This window comes from Bos javanicus, chromosome 15, assembly GCF_032452875.1.
Source record: "Bos javanicus breed banteng chromosome 15, ARS-OSU_banteng_1.0, whole genome shotgun sequence".
NCBI classification, from domain to species: Eukaryota; Metazoa; Chordata; class Mammalia; order Artiodactyla; family Bovidae; genus Bos; species Bos javanicus.
This window is the reverse complement of record NC_083882.1, coordinates 75,245,994-75,259,811: the sequence shown is the minus strand read 5'-3', so window position 1 is coordinate 75,259,811 and position 13,818 is coordinate 75,245,994. Positions and strand designations below refer to the sequence as shown.

The window sequence follows — 13,818 nt, the reverse complement described above, 5'->3', positions numbered from 1 at the left end:
GTGCTTGATGAGTGAATGAACGGGTGAATGAATAAATCCATCTCCCCGTCCTGCAAAGTCTCCACAAAGCTGCTCTAGGACTGCAGGACACAGTACTCAATGGACGTGAGTCTAAGCAAGCTTCGGGAGACGGTGAAGGACAGGGAAGCCTGGCGGGCTGTGGTCCATGGGGTCCCCAAGGGTCGGACACGACTGAGCGACTGAACAACAGCAAAAGGCACAGTAAGGAGCTAAGCAAGCCTGGATTTGTGGTGCTAGGTGGGAGGGGGAGGCTGAGGATTGCGTTGCCTGATTTCATTTCCCCGCTGGCCAAGGACTGGCCTCCCCTTTCTTCATATCAACCGGCGTGGGCAAAACTGTGCAACCTCCCAGGACAGGGGATTTGAGATCCCAGACGGGGGTGAATAGAAGGAAGGGGGCAGCTCCATCGTTTGACCACAGCGCCACCTAGTGGCGGCTCTAAGCGTCTGCAGTGGCCTTCCTTTTAAGGGGGCTCAGCGCCCTTCTGATCTTCACGGCTGGGACTCCATCTGCAACTTGTGAGGTTAACAAGGCCCCGCGGCCCTGAACATCCCACAGAGAAAAGGAGGCCTGATCTAGAAGCAAAGGCTGCGGAGAAGGCAGTGGCACCCCACTCCAGTACTCTTGCCTGGAGAATCCCATGGATGGAGGAGCCTGTTAGGCTACAGTCCATGGGGTCGCTAAGAGTTGGACTCGACTGAGCGACTTCACTTTCACTTTTCACTTTCATGCATTGGAGAAGGAAATGGCAGCCCACTCCAGTGTTCTTGCCTGGAGAATCCCAGGGACAGAGGAGCCTGTTGGGCTGCCGTCTATGGGGTTGCACAGAATCGGACACGACTGACGTGACTTAGCAGCAGTAGCAGCAGAAGCAAGGCTGTAGCCCCTCCCTCAAATCAGCTGCACTGATCCTTCAGAGTTCACTCTGGACCTTGGGTGGGGTACAGGGGTTGGGGGTGAGTGACTCTCAGGGCCTATCTACCCCCATTGCCCGGAGACTTGCTCAGATGTGTTCAGAGCCCCATAACAACTCAGGGAGCAGACAGGCACGGCTGGGCTTATCACCTCATAGTCCCCGAAGTGGGGTCCCACTGGGTCCTGGGCTAGGGATCTGGAGGTGGAGGTAGGCTAGGGGTGCAGGCTGTAGGGGAGTGTCTGCCCCAGACCCTGTGAGGGCGTCTTGCTTCTGGGGAACTGCAGAAGTGGGGGCCTTCACTTACCTCGATGGCCAGCACCCCTATGGCCAGGGCTCCGGCCAGGTAGACATAAGTCTCAAAGGCGTTGAGGATCACCGTGTAACAGCCCTGGAGGGGAAGGACCGGAGGTGAGGCCAAAGCCAGGAGGGACAGGGGTCAGGGGCCAGCCTCCCGACTGGGGAGTGAAGCCCGGGAACTGGCATGTGGCCCCAGAGCTCAGGCAGCAGCCGGCCTACCCTGTCCCACCGCTGTTGGGATAGTTTAGCAGGGAGGGGCTGGGAGGCAGGAGGCCCATAAAAACAGCATCTTGGCAGCAACGCACTAGAGACCCACCTGGCCCTTCAGCCCCTAAGGCAAGGCTGAAAATGGCCAGCTTGACTGCTGCTCAATCAGACACAGACCCTTTTTTCTCTTTTGATGGGAATATTGGAAAATTTCCAGTAAATGTCTGGACTCCCTTCTGTTCTCAAAAAGATCAGATGATCCAGTAAGGTAGGCCATCATTTCTATGTAGCTCTCCCTGGGGACAGGTACTCCCTGGGGATTCACAGTCCCCACCATCATCTATCGTCCCACACCCACCCTTTCTACTCCTCCCTGTTACCAGCCTGGCAGCAGGATTTTGGTTTGCAAACTCCACCCTAAGGAAAGCCAGCCCATTCTTCAAGACCTAGCACATACCTCACCACCTCCAGGCAGCCTTCCAGGACCAACTCAGCTCTCACAGTGCCCCTTCTAAATGGATTGAATCCCTGTGCTATTACTGTTTTCTCAAGCAGTCCTCAGGATATACGGACTGAGACAGAGATGGAGCCAGTGAGAGATGAGACAGAAACAGAGGGCCAGCATTATCAGCATGTGACTGCCACCCCATCTGACCCTGCGTGCCTCACGTCTTGGGTCATCTCTGTGCCCATGCTCCCTCTCTCTGCACCATGCTGACCAGAGACTGATGCATGGTATTTGCTTTGATAGGAATGTATTTTTAAAGGAGAGAATTTTCTTTCTTTTAGGAGAATCCGCATATTCCTTGGGCCCAGCCAGAGGACCTGCAAGGGAAGGAGTCGCCAGGGTGGGGGTTAGGGAATCGCACCTGGTCCCTTTTGGGTGACAGTGGCTGCGTCTGGGTCCTGTTGAGATTTGGGGGTGCTTCTTAGGTGATTCTTGGGGGCTCATATGCATTGTCAGTCACCCAGAAGCTGTGGCTCATTGGCTGGAAGTGGGAGTGACATGCCACGAGGCTGCACTCGGGCAGGCGGACAGCAGGACCTGACCTGGGCAGAGTGGCCAGGTGGATGGCATGGGGCCCTCCTGCTGGAGGCTGGCGGGGGCTTGGCAGGGAAGGCCCCCACAGGCCCCTCTTTGAGCACCCCGCAAACATACAGGATGTACCCAGATGAACAGACCCCCCAGCATGGTGAGCTGGATCCAGTGTTCTTGGGGCTGACGGTATGTCAGAATCACCTGGGAAGTAGTTAACAATACATATGCCGAGAGGGAGCTAAGATGGCGGAGGAGTAGGACGGGGAGAACACTTTCTCCCCCACAAATTCAGAAGAAGAACATTTAAACGCCGAGTAAATTCCACAAAACAACTTCTGAATGCCGGCAGAGGACATCAGGCACCCAGAAAAGCAACCCAAGTCTTCGAAAGGAGGTAGGGAAAAATATAAAAGACAAAAAAAGGGACAAAAGAGGGAGGGATGGAGTTCCGTCCCGGAAAGGGAGTCTTAAAAAGAGAGAAGTTTCCAAACACCAGGAAATCTTCTCACTGCCGAATCTGTGCCGAGCCTTGGAAGCACAGAGGGCAACATAACAGGGAGGAAAAATAAATAATTCAAACCTGCACATTGCGAGCCCTACAGTAACTCCCCCAGCGGTAACTCCCCCAGCGGAGAAGCAGGCAGACGCCTGCACACGCCATTAGCAAGCGGGGGCTGGGCAGGGAGGCGCGGCACGGGCTGCATCGCAAGGATCTGGCCTGAATACCCCGAGCACTATCTGAGCGAAATAATTTGGGCTAGCAAACCAGACTGTAGGATATCTACCACGCGAAAAGCCAGCCCCAACCTAAGACACCGCCAGGCCCGCGCACGGAATAAAGGACTGAACAGAGATAGCCGGCAGCAGACCATCCCCCTCCAGTGACAGGCAGCCAGAGCCAGAAGGGGACAATCGCAGCCCCAGAGAGACATTATCTATAAAACTGTAAGCAGGCTTCTTTGCTAACTAAAACTTCTTGGGGGTCTGGACGGTCAACATCTGCCTGAGAAGGTGTGCCGGTGCGCAACTAGATAACGGAGCGGCGGAGAGGCGATAAGTCGCAGCAATCGCGCGCGCAAAACACCTGACCACCTGAGCTGCTCGGATCTGGGAAGGGCACAAAACGCAGGCCCAACCGAGAGTCTACGCCTCTGAGGACTACCCGAGTGCCTGAACCGGAGCAGCTTGGACCTGGGAAGTACAGGCAGCCCAGGGCTGGCTGCGGATGGTTTGCAGCGGAGCAACCTAGAGCCTGAGCAGCGTGGGCAGAGAGGCTACACGCGCCGTGATGGGGGTGGGGGGGGGGCAGACCCAGTGTGGCTGAGGCACTGCGAGCACACGCCAGTGTTATTTGTTTGCAGCATCCCTCCCTACCTCCCCTCAGTGAGACTGAACAAGCCTATAAAAAAAAAAAAATTAAGTCCTCTATTATTCCTTTAATTTCCACTTTTATAACCGATTACTTTGCAAAAAAAAAAAAAAAAAAGACCGTATTTTTTTTAAAGCAAACTTCATATATATATTTTTAAAATAATTTTTGACCTTTTTTTTTCTTTTTCCTTCTTTTCTTTAACATTGTATTTTTGAAATTCCAAACTCTACTCTAGATTTTTAATTTTAGCTTTTTAGTATTTGTTATCAATTTTGTACCTATAGTTTTTTTTTTGTTTTTGTTTTTATATAATTTCTGTGACCCTGTTTTCTTTTTCTTTTTCTCTGTTTCTTTCTCTTCTTCTTTTAAATAACATTGTATATCTGAAATTCCAAACTCTATTCTAGGTTTTTAATTTATGCTTTTTGGTATTTGTTATCAATTTTGTACCTGTATTTTTTTTTTTTTATAATTTATGTGACCTTGTTTGTTCTTGTTTGTTTTTTTTTTCTCTTTCTTTTTCTTCTTCTTTTTTTAACATTGTATTTTTGAAACTCCAAACTCTAGATTTTTAACTTTTGCTTTTTGGTATTAGTTATCAATTTTGTACCTATATTTTCTTTATAATTTTTGCGACCTTGTTTGTTATTGTTGTTCATTTTTTCTCTTTCTTTTCCTTCTTCTTTTCTTTAACATCGTATTTTTGAAATTCCAAACTCTAGTCTAGATTTTAAATTTTTGCTTTTATGTATTTGTTACCAATTTTGTACCTTTAAGAACCCAATCTTCAGTACCCATTTTTCACTAGGGAGCAAGATTACTGGCTTAACTGCTCTCTCTCCCTTTGGACTCTCCTTTTTCTCCACTAGGTCACCTGTGTCTCCTTCCTAACCCCTCTCTACTCTACCCAACTCTGTGAATTTCTGTGTGTTCCAGACGGTGGAGAACACTTAGGGAACTGATTACTGGCTGGATCTGTCTCCCTCCTTTTCATTTCCCCCATTTATCCTCCTGGCCACCTCTGCCACCTTCTTCCTTCTTCTCTTCTCTGTATAACTCTGTGAACAACTCTGAGTGGTCCAGTTGTGGAGTGCACATAAGGAAGAGATTACTGAATAGCCCACTCTCTCCTCTATTGATTCTACCTCATCTCATTCGGGTCACTTCTAACGCCCTCCTCACTCTTCTCTTCTCCATATAATGCTGTAAACCACTCTGGGCGAAACAAGTTTCAGGGCAAGACATACCAAGCACATTCTCCAGCAGCAAGGAACACAGCCCTGAGCTCCAACATACAGGCAGCCCAAGTCACCCCAAAACCATAGACATCCATAACTCATTACTAGACATTTCATTGCACTCCAGAGAGAAGAAATACAGCTCCACCCACCAGAACACCAACACAAGCTTCCTTAACCAAGAAACCTTGACAAGCCACCTGTACAAACCCACACAGAGTGAGGAAACGCCACAATAAAGAGAACTCCACAAACTGCCAGAATACAGAAAGGACACCCCAAACTCAGCAATTTAAACAAGATGAAGAGACAGAGGAATACCCAGCAGATAAAGGAACAGGATAAATGCCCACCAAACCAAACAAAAGAGGAAGAGATAGGGAATCTACCTGATAAAGAGTTCTGAATAATGATAGTGAAATTGATCCAAAATCTTGAAATCAAAATGGAATCACAGATAAATATCTTGGAGACAAAGATTGAGAAGATGCAAGAAAGGTTTAACAGGGACCTAGAAGAAATAAAAGAGAGTCAATATAAAATGAATAATGCAATAAATGAAATTAAAAACACTCTGGAGGCAACAAATAGTAGAATAACAGAGGCAGAAGATAGGATTAATGAATTAGAAGATAGAATGGTAGAAATAAATGAATCAGAGAGGATAAAAGAAAAACGAATTAAAAGAAATGAAGACAATCTCAGAGACCTCCAGGACAATATTAAACGCTACAACATTTGAATCATAGGGGTCCCAGAAGCAGAAGACAAAAAGAAAGACCATGAGAAAATACTTGAGGAGATAATAGTTGAAAACTTCCCTAAAATGGGGAAGGAAATAATCACCCAAGTCCAAGAAACCCAGAGAGTCCCAAACAGGATAAACCCAAGGCGAAACACCCCAAGACACATATTAATCAAATTAACAAAGACCAAACACAAAGAACAAATATTAAAAGCAGCAAGGGAAAAACAACAAATAACACACAAAGGAATTCCCATTAGGATAACAGCTGATCTTTCAATAGAAACTCTTCAAGCCAGGAGGGAATGGCAAGACATACTTAAAGTGATGAAAGAAAATAACCTACAGCCCAGATTATTGTACCCAGCAAGGATCTCATTCAAATATGAAGGAGAAATCAAAAGCTTCTCAGACAAGCAAAAGCTGAGAGAATTCAGCACCACCAAACCAGCTCTCCAACAAATTCTAAAGGATATTCTCTAGACAGGAAACACAAAAATAGTGTATAAACTTGAACCCAAAACAATAAAGTAAATGGCAACGGGATCATATTTATCAGTAATTACCTTAAATGTAAATGGGTTGAATGCCCCAACCAAAAGACAAAGACTGGCTGAATGGATACAAAAACAAGACCCCTACGTATGTTGTCTACAAGAGACCCATCTCAAAACAGGGGACACGTACAGACTGAAAGTGAAGGGCTGGAAAAAGATTTTCCATGCAAATAGGGACCAAAAGAAAGCAGGAGTAGCAATACTTATATCAGATAAAATAGACTTTAAAACAAAGGCTGTGAAAAGAGACAAAGATGGTCACTACATAATGATCAAAGGATCAATCCAAGAAGATATAACAATTATAAATATATATGCACCCAACACAGGAGCGCCACAATATGTAAGACAAATGCTAACAAGTATGAAAGGAGACATTAACAATAACACAATAATAGTGGGAGACTTTAATACCCCACTCACACCTATGGATAGATCAACTAAACAGAAAATTAACAAGGAAACACAAACGTTAAATGATACAATAGACCAGTTAGACCTAATTGATATCTATAGGACATTTCATCCCAAAACAATGAATTTCACCTTTTTCTCAAGCGCACATGGAACCTTCTCCAGGATAGATCACATCCTGGGCCATAAATCTAGCCTTGGTAAATTCAAAAAAATAGAAATCATTCCAAGCATTTTTTCTGACCACAATGCAGTAAGATTAGATCTCAATTACAGGAGACAAACTATTAAAAATGCCAACATATGGAGGCTGAACAACACCCTGCTGAATAACCAACAAATCACAGAAGAAATCAAAAAAAGAAATCAAAATTTGCATAGAAATGAATGAAAATGAAAACACAACAACTCAAAACCTGTGGGACACTTTAAAAGCAGTCCTAAGGGGAAAGTTCATAGCAATACAGGCATACCTCAAGAAACAAGAAAAAAGTCAAATAAATAACGTAACCCTACACCTAAAGCAACTAGAAAAGGAAGAAATGAAGAACCCCAGGGTTAGTAGAAGGAAAGAAATCTTAAAAATTAGGGCAGAAATAAATGCAAAAGAAACAAAAGAGACCATAGCAAAAATCAACAAAGCCAAAAGCTGGTTCTTTGAAAGGATAAATAAAATTGACAAACCATTAGCCAGACTCATCAAGAAACAAAGGGAGAAAAATCAAATCAATAAAATTAGAAATGAAAATGGAGAGATCACAACAGACAACACAGAAATACAAAGGATCATAAGAGACTACTATCAACAATTATATGCCAATAAAATGGACAACGTGGAAGAAATGGACAAATTCTTAGAAAAGTACAACTTTCCAAAACTGGACCAGGAAGAAATAGAAAATCTTAACAGACCCATCACAAGCACGGAAATTGAAACTGTAATCAAAAATCTTCCAGCAAACAAAAGCCCGGGTCCAGACGGCTTCACAGCTGAATTCTACCAAAAATTTAGAGAAGAGCTAACACCTATCCTGCTCAAACTCTTCCAGAAAATTGCAGAGGAAGGTAAACTTCCAAACTCATTCTATGAGGCCACCATCACCCTAATACCAAAACCTGACAAAGATCCCACAAAAAAAGAAAACTACAGACCAATATCACTGATGAACATAGATGCAAAAATCCTTAACAAAATTCTAGCAATCAGAATCCAACAACACATTAAAAAGATCATACACCATGACCAAGTGGGCTTTATCCCAGGGATGCAAGGGTTCTTCAATATCCGCAAATCAATCAATGTTATACACCACATTAACAAATTGAAAAACAAAAACCATATGATTATCTCAATAGATGCAGAGAAAGCCTTTGACAAAATTCAACATCCATTTATGATAAAAACTCTCCAGAAAGCAGGAATAGAAGGAACATACCTCAACATAATAAAAGCTACATATGACAAACCCACAGCAAACATTATCCTCAATGGTGAAAAATTGAAAGCATTTCCTCTAAAGTCAGGAACAAGACAAGGGTGCCCACTTTCACTATTACTGTTCAACATAGTTTTGGAAGTTTTGGCCACAGCAATCAGAGCAGAAAAAGAAATAAAAGGAATCCAAATTGGAAAAGAAGAAGTAAAACTCTCACTGTTTGCAGATGACATGATCCTTTACATAGAAAACCCTAAAGACTCCACCAGAAAATTACTAGAACTAATCAATGATTATAGCAAAGTTGCAGGATATAAAATCAACACACAGAAATCCCTTGCATTCCTATACACTAATAATGAGAAAACTGAAAGAGAAATTAAGGAAACAATTCCATTCACCATTGCAACGGAAAGAATAAAATACTTAGGAATATATCTACCTAAAGAAACTAAAGACCTATATATAGAAAACTATAAAACACTGGTGAAAGAAATCTAAGAGGACACTAATAGATGGAGAAATATACCATGTTCATGGATTGAAAGAATCAATATAGTGAAAATGAGTATACTACCCAAAGCAATTTATAGATTCAATGCAATCCCTATCAAGCTACCAACGGTATTCTTCACAGAGCTAGAACAAATAATTTCACAATTTGTATGGAAATACAAAAAACCTCGAATAGCCAAAGCGATCTTGAGAAAGAAGAATGGAACGGGAGGAATCAATCTACCTGACTTCAGGCTCTATTACAAAGCCACAGTTATCAAGACAGTATGGTACTGGCACAAAGACAGAAATATTGATCAATGGAACAAAATAGAAAGCCCAGAGGTAAATCCACGCATATATGGACACCTTATCTTTGACAAAGGAGGCAAGAATATACAATGGATTAAAGACAATCTCTTTAACAAGTGGTGCTGGGAAAGCTGGTCAACCACTTGTAAAAGAATGAAGCTAGAACACTTTCTAACACCATACACAAAAATAAACTCAAAATTGATTAAAGATCTCAACGTAAGACCAGAAACTATAAAACTCCTAGAGGAGAACATAGGCAAAACACTCTCCGACATACATCACAGCAGGATCCTCTATGACCCACCTCCCAGAATATTGGAAATAAAAGCAAAAATAAACAAATGGGACCTAATTAAACTTAAAAGCTTCTGCACAACAAAGGAAACTATTAGCAAGGTGAAAAGGCAGCCTTCAGAATGGGAGAAAATAATAGCAAATGAAGCAACGGACAAACAACTAATCTCAAAAATATACAAGCAACTCCTACAGCTCAACTCCAGAAAAATAAATGACCCAATCAAAAAATGGGCCAAAGAACTAAATAGACATTTCTCCAAAGAAGACATACAGATGGCTAACAAACACATGAAAAGATGCTCAACATCACTCATTATCAGAGAAATGCAAATCAAAACCACTATGAGGTACCATTTCACGCCAGTCAGAATGGCTGCAATCCATAAGTCTACAAGCAATAAATGCTGGAGAGGGTGTGGAGAAAAGGGAACTCTCTTACACTGTTGGTGGGAATGCAAACTAGTACAGCCACTATGGAGAACAGTGTGGAGATTCCTTAAAAAACTGGAAATAGAACTGCCTTATGATCCAGCAATCCCACTGCTGGGCATACACACTGAGGAAACCAGAAGGGAAAGAGACACGTGTACCCCAATGTTCATCGCAGCACTGTTTATAATAGCCAGGACATGGAAGCAACCTAGATGCCCATCAGCAGATGAATGGATAAGAAAGCTGTGGTACGTATACACAGTGGAGCATTACTCAGCCATTAAAAGGAATACATTTGAATCGGTTCAAATGAGGTGGATGAAACTGGAACCTATTATACAGAGTGAAGTAAGCCAGAAAGAAAAACACCAATACAGTATACTAACGCATATATATGGAATTTAGAAAGATGGTAACAATAACCCTGTGTACGAGACAGCAAAAGAGACACCGATGTATAGAACAGTCTTATGGACTCTATGGGAGAGGGAAAGGGTGGGAAGATTTGGGAGAATGGCATTAAACATGTATAATATCATGTATGAAATGAGTTGCCAGTCCAGGTTCGATGCACGGTACTGGATGCTTGGGGCTGGTGCGCTGGGATGACCCAGAGGGAGGGTAGGGGAGGGAGGAGGGAGGAGGGTTCAGGATGGGGAACACGGGTATACCTGTGGCAGATTCATTTCGATGTTTGGCAAAACTAATACAATATTGTAAAGTTTAAAAATAAAATCAAATTAAAATAAAATAAAATAAAACAGGAAAAAAAACCCAAAACAATACATATGCCAAGGCCGCACCCCCAGGACCCTGGATTGGGGGGTCTGGTGTGGAGCCCAGGAACCTACGTGGCGAGCAGATGCCCCAGGCGATTTCTAAGGCCTGTGCCATGGTCAGGCTGAGACACACCAGGCCTGGCAAGGACGACAAGGAAAGAAGGCCTTAGCTGACTGGGAGCCCAGCCAAGTGCTGTGTGATTGGAGCCCTAAGGGTGCCCTCCCACAGGCCAGCTGGTCTGGAACCCAGTGTGGCTGGAGGTGGCTTCAGAGCTGGCAGGGAAGCCCCATGCAGCCGGCCAGGCCTGGGGCCATCCTGGATCTGCCTGCAGACCCGTGTTGGGGCGGAACTCAAATCGCCAACCCCCTTGCTCTGTTTGCCTGTGTTTGTGTTAAGTCACTTCAGTCGGGTCCGTCTCTGCCAGGCTCCTCTGTCCATGGGGATTCTCCAGGCAAGAATTCTGGAGTGGGTTGCCATGCTTTCCTCCAGGGGATCTTCCTGACCCAGGAATCAAACCTGTATCACTTTCAGTTCAGTTCAGTTGCTCAGTCGTGTCCGACTCTTTGTGACCCCATGGACTGCAGCACGCCAGGCTTCCCTGTCCCATCACCAGCTCCCAGAGCTTACTGAAACTCATGTCCATCGAGTCGGTGATGACATCCAACCATCTCATCCTCTGTCGTCCCCTTCTCCTCCTGCCTTCAATCTTTCCCAGCATCAGGGTCTTTTCACATGAGTCAGTTCCTCACATCAGGTGGCCAAAGTATTAGAGTTTCAGCTTCAGTATCAGTCCTTCCAATGAATATTCAGGACTGATTTCCTTTAGGATGGACTGGTTGGATCTCCTTGCAGTCCAAGGGACTCTCAAGAGTCTTCTCCAGCACCACAGTTCAAAAGCATCAATTCTTCGGCACTCAGTTTTCTTTATAGTCTAACTTTCACATCCATACGTGACTACTGGAAAAACCATAGCCTTGACTAGATGGATCTTTGATGGCAAAGTAATGTCCCTGCTTTTTAATATGCTGTCTAGGTTGGTCACAGTTTTTCTTCCAAGGAGCAAGCGTCTTTTAATTTCATGGCTGCAATCACCATCTGCAGTGATTTTGGAGCCCAAGAAAATAAAGTATCTCACTGTTTCCATTGTTTCCCCATCTATTTGCCATGAAGTGATGGGACTGGATGCCATGATCTTAGTTTTCTGAATGCTGAGCTTTAAGCCAACATTTTCACTCTCCTCTTTCACTTTCATCAAGAGGTTCTTTAGTTCCTCTTCACTTTCTACCATAAGGGTAGTGTCATCTGCATATCTGAGGTTATTGATATTTCTCCAGGCAATCTTGATTCCAGCTTGTGTTTCATCCAGCCCAGCGTTTCTCATGATATACTCTGCATATAAGTTAAATGAGCAGGGTGACAAGATACAGCCTTGACATACTCCTTTCCCGATTTGGAACCAGTCTGTTGTTCCATGTCCAGTTCTAACTGTTGCTTCTTGACCCATATACAGATTTCTCAGGATGCAGGTCAGGTGGGCTGGTATTCCCATCTCTTGAAGAATGTTCCACAGTTCGTTGTGACCCACACAGTCAAAGGCTCTGGCATAGTCAATAAAGCAGAAGTAGATATTTTTCTGGAACTCTTTGGTTTTTCGATGATCCAACTGATGTTGGCAATTTGATCTCTGGTTCCTCTGCTTTTTCTAAATCCAGCTTGAACATCTGGAAGTTCACGGTTCACATACTATTAAAGCCTGGCTTGGAGAATTTTGAGCATTACTTTGCTAGTGTGTGAGACGAGAGCAATTGTGCAGTAGTTTGAACATTTATCGGCATTGGCTTTCTTTGGGATTGGAATGAAAACTGACCTTTTCCAGTCCTATGGCCACTGCTGAGTTTTTCAAATTTGCTGGCATATTGAGTTCAGCACTTTCACAGCATCATCTTTCAGGATTTGAAATAGCTCAACTGGAATTCCATCACCTCCACTAGCTTTGTTCATAGTGATGCTTCCTAAGGCCCACTTGACTTCACATTCCAGGATGTCCGGCTCTAGGTCAGTGATCACACCATCGTGATTATCTGGGTCGTGAAGATCTTTTCTGTACAGTTCTTCTGTGTATTCTTGTCACATCTTCTTAATATCTTCTGCTTCTGTTAGGTCCATACCATTTCTGTCCTTTATTGAGCCCATCTTTGCATGAAATGTTCCCTTGGTATCTCTAATTTTCTTGAAGAGATCTCTAGTCTTTACCATTCTATTTTTTCCCTCTATTTCTTTGCACTGATCACTGAGGAAGGCATTCTTACCTCTCCTTGCTATTCTTTGGAAGTCTGCACTCAAATGGGTATATCTTTCCTTTTCTCCTTCACCTTTTGCTTATCTTCTTATCTCAGCTACTTCCTGTATTGGCAGGCGAGTTCTTTACCACTAGCGCCACCTGGGGAGCCCTTGCTCTGTTTAGCTCTTTTTAAAGCGTCAGAACCCTGACATATAGAACAGCAGCAGCAAGCGGGCATGCTCCAGAGGGAAGGGAAGGAGACTGGGAGAGGCCTGGGAGAGGTGCTTCCAGCCTCCCATCATTCCCTGAGGCTGCCACTCATCTCCTCCCCCAGCCCCCGAGTCCGCTTCCTGCCACCAATACCCCACCCCCACCCCCATCCACTCCCTCTACCCAACACAGCCTGGACTTACCATGTGCTTTGAGGGGCCACCCAGACAAGAAGCGCCAGTAACCCGGGGAGAAGTGGTTACACAGGTAACACCGGCCACTTGCTTACTGGGTGAACTTACAGGCACGTTTCGTTTTATTGCGCTTCACGGATATTGTATGTTTTTAGAAATTGACGGTTTGTGGCAGCCCTGCATTGAGGAAGGCTATTGGGGCCATTTTTGCAACAGTGGTTGCTCACTTCGCCTCAGTGTCTCATCTTGGTAATTCTCACCATATTTCCAGCATTTTAATTCTTATCAGATGTGTCACAGGGATCTGTGATCAGTGATCTTCGATGTTACTACTACCTCTTGCTTCCCAGGTGGGACTAGGGATAAAGAACCCACCTGCCAACGCAGGAGACGTAAGAGATGTGGGTTCGGTCTCTGGGTTGGGAAGATCCCCTGGAGGAGGGCATGGCAACCCACTCCAGTATTCTTGCCTGGAGAATCCCATGGACAGAGGAGTGTGGCAGGCTGCAATCCATGGGGTCGCAAAGAGTCGGACACGACTGAGCGACTGAGCACACACTGCCTCTTGCTGA

The 13,818-nt window shown here is 44.5% G+C and overlaps 1 protein-coding gene across 8 annotated transcripts in view; it reads right to left on the bottom strand.

The window, feature by feature from the left end:
• The window catches only part of TSPAN18 (tetraspanin 18), a 216,656-nt gene that overhangs the window by 4,666 nt on the left and 198,172 nt on the right, over positions 1 to 13,818 (bottom strand). For 7 of the 8 annotated variants that reach the window (XM_061381215.1, XM_061381216.1, XM_061381213.1 and 4 more), the window contains one exon: positions 1,242 to 1,325. The exons of the other annotated variant lie outside the window; for it this stretch is intronic. In XM_061381215.1, coding sequence (XP_061237199.1) covers positions 1,242 to 1,325 — 84 coding nt within the window. The remainder of the gene's footprint in view (positions 1 to 1,241; positions 1,326 to 13,818) is intronic. 8 annotated transcript variants of the gene reach the window in all.